Consider the following 12,970-nt stretch of genomic DNA (forward strand, 5'->3'; position numbering starts at 1 on the left):
ATTGAATGATGTATTCGAAAATTATATAGGTACCTATTACAAATTATTACTATCGGTATTAAATGATAGAGAGGTATAAGAAATTTTGTTGGTTTCAATATTGGATTTGTACATTCTTTTTATTTATATAGGCAATAATTTAATAATAATAATAAAGACAACCAACCAAAACCAATAATGAGGCCGATATCAATTTTAAAGAATTTACCTTCTGCAAAATTTTCTCAATTTGATTTCAATAAATATTTTTTGACTAATATTTATTTATGTAGTCTTTTATATCATCAAGGTTTTTTGTAAATAATGTTTATTATTATTGATAACTAAATTGATAAATAAAATTTGATTTAATTGGTTTGGAAACAAATTTGAAGTCAATAAAATTCTAATTAAATAATTTTATAGAAAGGGATGTATTGATGAATCCGAATGTATGAGCGAAAACTGAAGAAGAAATTAAGAAGAATAATAAGCTTTTGGTTATAACTTTTATATATTTTTCAAATTTTTTGAAAAATGTATAATATCGAACCAAAAAAAAGATTTCCATTGTCGTGATCTATCTGTCTATTACCATGATTTGCATCAATATAAATAATGTTGCAATAATATTATTTTATCATATTTGGTGTCAATTCAAAAGAATGTTTTGCAGTTGACTAATATGGGATTTTCGAAATATTACTTAATCTTTAAAACTAAATCTACAACTTTATATATATATAATTCAGAGTGAATCATTTACAACCGTGTATAAACGATTCTAAGAAATATTGAAAATAGTTCACGAATTTATTGATCAATGATGATTCATGAGAAAATGTTAATGAGAACAAAATTCTCATTAAATTTGATACTAATATGTACTTGGAAATTAATAAAATATTCTATTTAACAACAAACTTAGATATACTTATTATTACTTATATTATTACTTAGACTTAGATATACTACTTATTGGCAAGTGGTAAATATTGAATTGAAAGTCTAATAATCGGTAACATCAATAAAAAATGCGATTTTTTAAAGCAAATCACAATTCACAAATTAATTTTATACTAAAAAACGAGTAAGAAATAAAATTCTCAAGTACACCCATTTTGTTAACTCATTTTACTCTGTCACTATCTGTCTCGCTCACTCATACCAAACATATCCTCTATCTATCTCTCTTATTTTTTTAACCAATTAGGTTTCAACTAGTTTGTTAGAAGTTTGATCAAATTTTTAGGTTTTAGTAAAAGACCCATTTTTTTCAATTTTACCTAATTGCCAGAATATAAATCTATTAATTACGAATATAAATTTATTTATTTAATATAATATTTAAATATTTATGTAAAACTAGCAAATCCGCCATCGGCATGTGGAACAAACTTTTTTTTTAACGCCGATGTTGCTTAACAACATCGTTGACATTTATAAAATAATATTTAATAAATAATTAGTCGTCGAACAGGAAAACTTTCTAAAGATTTTACTTTGTTTTTCATACTTCGTAACTGAACGTCGCTAAAATAAAAAGATGAATTATTTAGATAATTTATCTGGATTGAATATTAATAATGCTAACAGCTTTTTCTAAATAGTATCAGAAAATAGATTGATATAATATATATTAATAAATGTCAATAATGTCATAAATCAAAGGACTATAATATTTTAGAACACTTGTTTAATAATGAAAAATGTCCAAAATAAAATTATCAACGATCAATCACGAAGAAACGGCTCGGCCGATTTGTACTAAAAATCATCAGCGCAAATACCCAAATGATATCTTTCGAAACAAATTTTTCAATACAGATTTTGAAATTTTTTAAAAACATTGTCGAAACATTCAAACGCACTCAAATGTAACAAATTTTTACTTCGTGCAGTTAATAATATTTTTGAGATTTTTCTATTAGAATTATTACATTTATGTTTTAGCCAGAAAGTCGACATTTCAAGTCATTCTGAATTTTCATTGATTTCTCATATTTTTGTATATCATCACAAAATGTCTGAGAGATAATTTATATAGAAATAAAATTATTTATATATTTAAAGTTGTTAGAATTAAATAAGTAATTGCAACAATTTTTCTTTCTTTTCCAGACATAAAGAAAAAAATGCAGAGGTCCAGGACAAGTGCCCAAGAAACAATAATCAGAAGCCTTAAAATTCACACAAATTCCACAAAAACCTTATCATCCCTAAAGTGACCTTAACCCAACAAAAATGTTGCTGTAAACATTAACCAAGCAAACTTAAATAAATAAGTAAATTATTTAACCATAATGGATTCTACAAAAGTCGACACAGAAGATAAAAATCGACACAAGATATCCAAAAGCTATTTTATATTTTTCCTGGTTAATTATTTGCTGGTGAACCAGATTGTGGAGGGTTGGGTGCAGGAGCCTCAGGCCAGGAAGTTTTTCAAATATGCAGATTTAACAAATGTCCCACAGTTTTTGGGAAGTACTTTAAGTTATAATAATAATTTAAATGATAAAGACACGAAGCAGTATTTTAAACTCCTGCAGCACGAGACGCAGGACTCGATATTAGTTGGAGCAAGGTAAGGAAATAGAATATAGAATTTAATAGAATATAAAATTTTCTGTATCTGTGTCACATGATTCTTAGTGCGACAATAAGAGGAAGCTTTTAAAGTCTTATGTTAGGGGGCCCCCCTCGTTCGCCAGTTGCGAGTGTACGACAACCATTTAAGCCCATCGGAATGGCAATTGTTGCGGCTAATTCTATTTGAAGAGTTTAATTCAATTGAAATCAAAGCGGGCCAATTCTCTCTGCATCCATTCATATTATTTATACTTGTACTACCAGCAGCACTATTGTAAATTGTCTGGTGTGACTCTATTAGAAGATGGTAATAGATTGTTGAAATATTTGAGAATAAGAACTACATGTGCCTATGTCCATTACCCAGGTGCGGTTTAATGAGTCTCTCTCCGGAAACCGATATTATTTTAAGAGTTGCGTTAAATATAAAATCGATATTAAATTCTCGTACGTAGTAATGTTTATGTTTATTTAACTTTCGATGTTGTATACACATGGGGGGCACGTGTTAGCCGCGAACAGAATATTTTTAATCTAAAATTAAAATAATAATAATTCTACTCTCGGAACTGTTTATGAGAAGAAAGAACGGGAGCATTTAGCGAAACAAAACACTTGAGCGGACGGAAATAACCTTTAACAACACATGTCGGACTATTGCCTGGTAAAACGAGGGACCAGATGCATTTCGAAAAAAACTGTTCGATAATTGAGAGAAGATTTATAAAACTAGTTATAAAACGACACGTTGTCGAACAATTTTTGATATTGGATAAAATATAATTAATTATGTCGCCATCTAACGGTGTGCTTTTACAAATAACCAAAATTTGGTAGGGGCATTTTTGACCCGCCATTTTGAGCTTTTAATATTATTCTTTATTATTATGTAAAGTATAGTTGTTAATAATATATGGCTAAGACAACAGCGACGTTTCATTTGAGTTTATTATACAGATATTTTTCGTACTATTTGAATATTTATGACGGCAACTGAATTCGCCATCTTTGTTTGTCTGTCACAGAAATTTGCCAAAAATAGAGAAATCATAAAAGAATGTTAAATTCGAGAAATTAGTCAATGAATTGAAGCTCTATACTCATTTTATCAAATTAGTAATAAAAGGAACAAGTTTTTGACGAATTGCAGTTATTTTTTACAATATTTTTAACACTTTTGACATTTATACCGACCATCAACTCCGCCATATTTGTTTAATTCTCATTTTTATATTAAAGATTTAAAAAAAATGCTGTAAAATAATAAATCGTTTAGAAATTTATTTCGATTTGTAACCTTTAATTTGCATACTACGTATTTAAATTATATCGTTAATAAATTTGCCAAAAATAGAGAAAATCTTTGTTTAATGTCACAGAAATTTGCCAAAACTAGAGAAATTATTAAAGAATGTTAATTTAGAGAAATATTGCAATGAATTGAAGCTTTATACTCATATTATCAAATTAGTTGTAATAAAGCGACAATTTTTTGGCGAATTCTAATTATTTTTTAACACTTTTTGACATTTATACCGACAACCAAATCCGCCATATTTGTTTAACTGTCATTGTTATATTAAGATTTTAAAAAGTGCAGCAAAATAATGAATAATTTAACAATTCATTTTGGTTTTTAGCCTATAATATGCATACTACATATTTAAATTATATTGTTAATAAATTTGCCAAAAATAGAGAAAATCTTTGTTTACCTGTCACAGAAATTTCCCAAAAATAGAGAAATCATAAAAGAATGTGAAATTAGAGAAATTAGTTAATGAATTAAACTTTATACTCATTTTATCAAATTAGTTAATAAAGAGACAAGATTTTGACGACTTGTAGTTATTTTTTACAATATTTTTTAAGACTATTTGACATTTATACCGACCGCCAAATCCGCCATATTTGTTTAACTGCCATTTTATTTGCTTCGAAGTTTTAGTTTAAAAAAAATGCTATAAAACAACATAAACAAATACAATTTTATAAAATAAAATTCCAATACCATTGTACATTCCATTACTACTGTCTTTAAATTTCTATAATCCACACATAGAATTAAAAGTCTATTACTCATTCCTTTCAAAGCTCCTCCATTACAAATACCAGTCCCTTTTTTTCACGGGAACACTTTTATGGCAGACATTAAATTTGAATTGAAATAGATTTCAAGTAGTTTATACTCTGCCTATTTATTTATTAAGATGTCGTAAAACTTAAGTTTAGTCTAGCAAAAAACAATAATTAGATGCCGAGAGAAAGGAGGAATTGTTCGTTAGATAATAGTGAAGTTAGCCAATTTTTTTTAAAAAAAAGGAGGAAATTTTGATATTTAGGAAAAGAAATATAAATATATATAAAATGAATAAAGTGACACATATTATAAATGAATCTATTTTTATATTGCAATTGCTTTAATTTTGAAGTATTAAAAATAATTAATATAATAATACTTAATGATTAATAATAATTGACTAATTATTTAAAAATAACTTCACGTTGGTCAGCCATTCAAAGTGAGAGATATTTTTGACATTTGATAAAAAAAATATAAATAAACAAAATAAGTATTAACAAATAGAATATGCAAATGAATTAAATAGAACTTTTGTCTTATTAATAAACAAAATGCAATTGTAATTTCGATATAAAAATAATTGAATATTGAGTAATTATCAAAAATTCTTCATGTTGGTTAACCTTTCAGAATTAGAGAAATTTTTGACGTTCGAAAATTTAAATTTGAATAAATAAAATAATTGCAGAAATGAAATAAAAATAGAAATAAATAAAATAGTACGTCTGTATTATTAATAAATATATTGCAATTGCTATAATTTTGAAATAAAAATTAAGTAATTGAGGTATTAATATCAATATTTCGTTTAAAAGATCAGAGAAAACTTTGACGTTTGAAAAACCAATTATAAAAGTAAATAAATTAAATATAAAAATAATTATAATGGCACTTTTATATTATTAAGGAATATATTTGCAATTGCCATAATTCGAAAGAAAATTAATCCTTATCTTTTCTTTTTCCAGAAACGCAGTGTACAATCTAAGTCTTCCTGATCTAATAGAGAACAAAAATCAGGTATGCATAATGTTTTTCCATAAATTTAATTATCCACAAGGTAATTAAAATCGTGTATTGTAATTAATTTTATTTAATTTAAATTTTCAGCGTATAGAATGGCCTAGTAGCGGTGCACATAGAGAACTTTGCTATTTGAAAGGAAAATCAGAAATAGATTGTCAGAACTACATACGAATCGGTAGGGATAAAATACTAAGGACGTTATTTTACTAATTAAGACTCCATGAAAGACTATTTTTAATGAACTCTATTTTCGACATTTTCAGGAGCCCTAGATACGTCCAACGCCCTCCTGGTCTGTGGCACAAACTCATTCAAGCCCTTGTGCAGAAGGTATCGCAACCTGAACAACAATGGTATCAATTCTGGGATCAATACTAATAATTTGCCACAAACAAATATTACTGCCAGCAGTGAAGCACAAGCTTCTAAGTTACACGAACAATTCGAAGGCATAGGAGTATGCCCTTATGATCCAACGCACAACTCCACTGCTATTTATGCAGGTAAGATAAAAGACAATTAGTGCAGTAAACGGGGAGGAAAAAGGGGTATAACCTCTGAATTTTTTTACTTTACTTTTTTATTAGGTTGATCTTAACCTCAAGTTTAAAACTGAAAACAATTGGGGTTCCGCCACCACCCCCTTGGGAAGTTGCGATCCCTTAATAAATGAGTGGATATTGAGAGCTGTTTTATCGCTAGTAAACGTTTTCAATGTTATAGGATACAATTAAAAAATATTTTTAATACATTTATCTTGTAATAAAATCATTTTCAACGTATAAAGTAAACTAGCTGTAAGTGGAATTCTGTCTTGAGGCAATTATGGCATCGTGCCTTAAGGCAAATTGCTGGAACTTCCCGTACCGTAACGAAATGTTCGTGGAATACTGAATGTTTTCGAATAGATTATTATAAATATTGTAACATTGTCTAATATTTATAAGAATTATATAAACTGAATTGCAGAGTTGAAATTATTTGTAAAGTATATTAGAACTATAGTCAAAATTAAAAATAAAATCTGAAATATTTTCGATATACAAAAAACTAAATTAAAAAAAAAAAAAAAAAAAAAAAAAAATTGGAACAAAATTTTTTTTTCCAAAATCAATTTTTTTGTTGAGACAAGCAGAAAGTTCTTTGAATCATTTAAATCGGACGCTTAGTTCTCTCAAAAATTGCCATTTTTTACATATTTAGCTCAGTATCTTCAAAATGACTGGGCCTGCCTTTGCCAAAAACTAATAAACACTTCTCTGAATCATTACTAATTGAATGTTTTTTAGATCATTCAAATCGGATACTCCGTTCTCTCAAAAATTCGATTTCTATTTTCTGCACTCTTTGCTCCGTATCTCCGAAACGGCTGGACCTGCCTTTGCCAAAAACTAATCAGCTCTTTTCCCTATCAATAGGAATCGAATGTTTTTTGAACCATTCAAATCGGTTGATCCGTACGCCCGAAAACGTGGGCGAAAATTTGTATCCATACATACATACACACACACACACACACACACACACACACATCCATTTTTTCTGAGGTATGCCAAAACGCTCAGAAACCTTCAAAACGTCGAGAAATGTAAAAATTTTCAATTCCGATTTTCGGCCCATTACAATAACTTACCCTACGGGAAGTTAATAATACTTTATGTTTTCTATCTTGATCATCAATTTTTTAACCCTTTTTAGACCCTTAAAAACAACCTCTTGATGAAAATTGTTTGAAAAAATTATTTTGAAATTGAAAGAAAATTAAGAATTTCAAAATGATATGAGTGTTATTTCAATTTCTCGGAAATAATTACCATATCCATAATTTGTTCAACTCTTAAAACTACCCTTGAATAAAAATAGTTAATATAACACGAGTACCCAGTATAATTTTGTCTAAACTCGTATATTTGTTCTTGTTACTGCAATTATTAACCTTTCATTTGACTATAATGATATAAAGCTATATTAATTTATTTAGTCAATAGTTTTGGGCACCAAATACTGCTTACTTATACATTTCTCGAAATATGGACACAATTCGACTAAATTGCGATGAGTTTTCGGGTCATAACTCCTTTAATTTCGACTCCATCACAATTTGTAATATACCATTTGAAAGGTTAATGAAAGGGCTACAACTTTTTTATCATATTTTTTTCGTAACTCCTCTCATTTTGAAACGGCGAACGGTTAAGGGGCTCGAGAGAGACTCTGATTGCGCGGCCGCGCACTATTTAAACAATCATAACTCTGTCAATTTTTGTGTGTAAGGAAAATAATAAAAAACAATAATAAGCCAGAAAGATCCGTTTCATTTTTATCTATATGCATTTATACGTATCTTTTATTCTTTTTGAGATATAATGAAAATGAATTCGATTTTTTAAAAAATCGGAAAAAAAGTTTTTATAAAATCGTGAGTTTTCTGAAAATAGTTTGTACTAAAGTAGTGAATCTGCTAGAACCCATCAAGATGTCTATAATGGAGTGAATTCTGGATGGAATGTGAATTAATCTAATTTTGGTGGAAATGGCACTTATTAAACCATATGATTTAAAAAAAATAACATCGTATATGCTTCTTATTTGTATGATAGCTCATTCATTTTACACGCAAAAAACTTGTAACAGCACTCATTTTAAAACTTATGTTGAGCACTATAAAACTAACAAATAACGAATTTGCTTTTTCAAATCTTGCTTAATTTTTTCCTAGAACACTTGATGTAATACCGATTTATTAAGATTTTTATTGACATTATTTTGTTCATTACATGATTTTCGTTAAAATGTATATTTTAGGAGATATTTGCAAAGATACGAAGAAAAACGCCAAAAATATATGAATTTTTAGTGGCCAGTAACTTGAAAAGTATTAGTTTTTTTTTTGAAAAACTATAGAAGACATTTTTTTCTTATGATTAGTTCTTCTATCGATTTCCGACGTTATTTTGAAAAAATGTAATTACACAATAGAGAAAAGGTGTCATCCCGCCGAACCCGAATTGTTTTCACTTTTGAACTTGAGGGTAAGATGAACCTACTTCCAAAATTTCATGCAATTCGGAGCACAGTAAAAAAATTCAGACCCAAAACGCTCCGTTGACTCCACTAAATGTAATATTATAATAGAACTAGAACCAGATAATAATATTTGTTATGTTATTAGATGGAGCGTTATTTTCGGCAACTGCTGCAGATTTTAGTGGAGGAGATCCATTGATCTACAGAAGTCCCCAAAGGACTGAACGATATGACCTGAGACAACTTAATGATCCTGCATTTGTGGGTTCTGTTACATACGGAGAACATGTTTATGTATTCTTTAGAGAAACTGCAGTCGAACACATGAATTGTGGAAAGGTAATAATACCTTGATGAATATAAATAAATTAAAAAACAAATTTAATACATTTATATATCCTTTATCCAGGTGGTTTATTCCCGTGTGGGTCGCATATGTGCCTCAGACAGAGGAGGTCCCAGGCATTTTGGAGACCGTTGGACAAGTTTTGTGAAGGCTCGTTTGAATTGTTCAGTTGCTGGTGATTATCCATTTTACTTCGATGAAGTCCAGGCTGTAAGTGGACCCCATAAGGGTGTACGTGCTGGTGGAGTGGAAAGCTCGGTTGTATATCTAGTAGCTACAACAGCACCTTCTGCAATTGGAGGCTCGGCTGTGTGTGCTTTTGATATGGATCATGTTGCCAAATTATTTGATACGGCTTCGTTCAAACATCAACCGCATGGGATTAATTCTAATTGGCTACCAGTAAGATAAAAAAACTTATGTGCTTTTTTTTAGACAAATGGAGCAATGGTATATTATGTTTCTTTTATCCAGGTGCCTCCTGAGCAAGTTCCAGTACCCAGACCAGGTTCTTGTTTGGAAGATTCTAGGACTCTATCAGACAATAATGTTAACTTCATCAGAGCACATTCGTTGTTAGATCCTGCTATTCCTGGTTTAACAAGGCATCCTTTGATTACACGAGTCAGTTTGTCACACAGGATGTTCAGTATTGCTGTTCAACCACAGGTTGGTTGCAGAATTTAAATTAAAATTGTACTCTGGTGTATATATTAAATATTTTTAACTTTTATTTAGATAAGAGCCTTAAATGACAAAACCTACGACATGCTGTACATCGGCACGGATGATGGCCGTGTGTTGCAAGCCCTAAATACAGCCCTGGCAGTGTCCCTAAATGCAAGCAATCCTATTTTGGTGTCCGAATGGCAATTGGCACCACAAGGCGAACCCATCAGGGAACTAAGAATGGCAGGTGCTGCAAATAACAGATTTTTAGTTGCTGTAACTGATGAAAGAGTCCTGGCAGCAGATACAAGATTTGTTTGCAAATCAGCTTCCAATTGTCGGTGAGTACAACACTGCCACATTTTATACTACCAATGTGCTGGAAGATATATTTAACGAGTTTTTAATTTCCTAGTGAGTGTCTACAACTAAGAAATCCTGAATGTGCCTACGACCGACGCAACCAAATGTGCATATCTCTACAAGATCACCCATATCCCAACAAAGAACGCTTCCTACAGAGTCTAGACCCTGAAGACTACCAATCGGTAGCCAATAGTGATGCAGAACTCTGCAAAAAGTCTCAAACATGGCCAGGAGTGCCTGCTTCCAGACGAAGACCTGATGCCAACAAGGGTCGTGATGAGACTGGACATTCTGGTGATGGAAGCGGGGAAAACAAAAGAATTTCATCGGATGAATTGGATAATGAAATCGTTATTGAACTTGTAGGCTCTAGAGCATTGGCTGATGATGTTGGAGTTTTGAGGAACGGAGGAGGTTTGAATGATAATGGAGACGAAGAAAGGATAGGTAATTGGAATCTTTCTTATATCTTGCTTATATATTTCATCATATAAATAATTAAATTATAATAACAGTTTTGTGTGATAAAGCTTAATAGATAATATTAATCAATAAAATTCGCTCTATTCAATTTATGATCAATAAAAACATTATATTTATTAATTATACTTGCAATAAATATAAGAAATTAACTTGTTACTTACAAGTCTCACTCCTATTTTGAATCAAACATACTAAAGTCTTATACAAATAACACAAAAAACATTTTAAAGTTATTATGCAGTATTAATGGCAATAAAAGAAGCCTTGAAATTTAGTATATTTACAGATTCTTCAACTATTTCGTAATAAATAATAGGTATATTTTTATATGTTTTCATCATATTCATACTGTAACGCACTACAGGGATTAAATTAAAGCACTTGTTATTAGATTTAAATAGTGATTTGACAAGTTTCTTCATTTTTATAACTTGCAATACTTACACTCAATAATTTAGACATATTTAACTAGTAATTATGATATATTATATATTATGATATAATTGTGCAATATATTTAAATATTAATTTTGACATTTGAAAATTCAAAATGGTGGTTACAACGAATCAAGAAGTTGGTAGTAAGCGTTGCAGTGTTACCACCTTCCAGGATAAAATATGATTTTTGAATTGTTGACGTAAAACACAAATGTAATTTAAAAAGGACTAAAATATGCACATTACGCACATTTTGTATTACTATTTATATTTATTGTTTTTCTTATTACTTTTTTCACTTTTTACTTTTATATATTGATCTTGATATTTAAAACAATAATTCAAAATGCAAAATGGCGGTTACAACGATATCTTGGTAATAAACATTGCTCTTGAGTACTATTTATTATAATTAACTTCGCGAAACTGAAGTTATGTTTTTGAGAGAAAATCCGATTCGGTAATTTTATGTTTTTGAACGTACCAAGTCATTCTGAATCATTTGAGACCTATATAGTATGTATGTGAGACTAAATTCGACATTTCGTCGTTGTTTTTTTTTTTAATTTTGAAAGGAAAGGATATGATGATTGGAATCTTCCTTAACTATCTTGCTTATATAATTAAACTTATAATAAATTCGTCAACTTTGAGTAATCATTCTAATCAATATTCTTTTATCCAGGTGCTGTTCACCCTGACGTGGGTGCTATCAAATACTCATCGGGCACAATGCATTCTGTGATAATTATATCGAGTTTATTAACCCTGGTGTGCGGATTTGCTTTAGGATTCCTGTTTTCAAGAAGAATGAGATACCACAGACAAGGTCCTTATGGGGACCAACACAACCACAGGTATTTAAACAATTTAAAATAAAAATGAAATAATAATATGAGCAAGTATTAAATTTGTTATTATTTTAGGCATTTGGAATCAAACTTTTCCACATCAGCCCAATGCTCGCAGTACGTAGTTCCTCCAAACAACAAAACAAACAATGTACCACCCAGCAATATTAATTTACTCAAAAATGTACCGACTTGTGAGAAACAAGATAATCTTCAACACGAATTAGCTAAGCATCACGAATTAAAAAATTCAACAGAGAGTTTGGATAGAATGGGTACGTTGCAAAAGGCAAAGAAAACATATATATGAATCAATTAGTAAAATATGATGTTTGATGCACAAATAAACTTAGAGTATTTGAATTATTAAAAAGAATTATTAAAAAGCCAGGTGTACCTGATCTACTAATGTGCAATGGTAAAAACATCGATTTGTTCATACTTGCATTTTGCAACTAACCTGATTTATAATTTAAATATTTAAAAGTTTCTCTGAGCAAAACTCGAATGCTCAGAAAATTTATGAAGATACATTTGAAAAGATTGTCAAAGTATCTAAAAAAAGCTGTCAATGCTTTTCTACAAATAATTTAAGAGATTACAAACAATTGTTATATTAGTAAAGTAATTATTAAATATGTATGTGAAATAATATTGAATGTATATATATTTTATAACATTAGCAATTATAATTAGTCTGTTTAATAAATATCAACAGACTGAACTTTCAATTATATGTGGATTTAAGTTAGATCTCATCCCGAATAGATTCTAAATATATAAACGCCTTGTAATAGTGCTCTTCCTACTTATGGGGCTGAATATAAATATATTCAGGCAGACGTATTGATGTAATATACAAGTATGGCCTTTGAAAGAATAAATTTAGCAATATCTAATTATTTTTGAGACACGTTATAGATGTCTAAATAAATTATATTCAAACAAAGTGTAAATATGACTTTTAGAGTTAAATAAATGTGCACTTTATCACTCAATAAGCTTTAACTATATAAAAAGATATATATATATATATATATATATATATATATATATATATATTTGAAGAGAAGTTTAGTATTAAGATTCTTGCCTGAAGAACAAAATAATA

At 29.3% G+C, this 12,970-nt stretch overlaps 1 protein-coding gene across 1 annotated transcript; it reads left to right on the top strand.

Moving 5' to 3' along the window:
* The first annotated feature begins 2,122 nt into the window (after window positions 1-2,122).
* On the top strand, window positions 2,123-12,169 carry LOC113367850 (semaphorin-1A-like). The gene is made up of 12 exons (XM_026609427.1): window positions 2,123-2,566; window positions 5,623-5,674; window positions 5,765-5,855; window positions 5,944-6,033; window positions 6,103-6,183; window positions 8,853-9,046; window positions 9,117-9,455; window positions 9,528-9,722; window positions 9,792-10,063; window positions 10,138-10,535; window positions 11,694-11,865; window positions 11,935-12,169. The coding sequence occupies exons 1-12, from the start codon at window positions 2,283-2,285 to the stop codon at window positions 12,167-12,169; spliced, it is 2,403 nt and encodes an 800-aa protein (XP_026465212.1). The 5' UTR covers window positions 2,123-2,282.
* The last annotated feature ends 801 nt before the right edge of the window (window positions 12,170-12,970 follow it).

This window comes from Ctenocephalides felis, unplaced genomic scaffold (assembly GCF_003426905.1).
Source record: "Ctenocephalides felis isolate EL2017-DRISC unplaced genomic scaffold, ASM342690v1 CF-g0.4_SCAFFOLD_01170, whole genome shotgun sequence".
NCBI classification, from domain to species: Eukaryota; Metazoa; Arthropoda; class Insecta; order Siphonaptera; family Pulicidae; genus Ctenocephalides; species Ctenocephalides felis.

Excerpts from the sequence above, each read along its gene's own strand:
- LOC113367850 (XM_026609427.1), top strand. The coding sequence starts at position 2,283 with ATGGATTCTACAAAAGTCGACACAGAAGATAAAAATCGACACAAGATA. Across the intron at positions 9,723-9,791 it reads GTATTGCTGTTCAACCACAG|ATAAGAGCCTTAAATGACAA; the intron begins GTTGGTTGCAGA and ends ACTTTTATTTAG. Across the intron at positions 10,064-10,137 it reads AAATCAGCTTCCAATTGTCG|TGAGTGTCTACAACTAAGAA; the intron begins GTGAGTACAACA and ends TTAATTTCCTAG.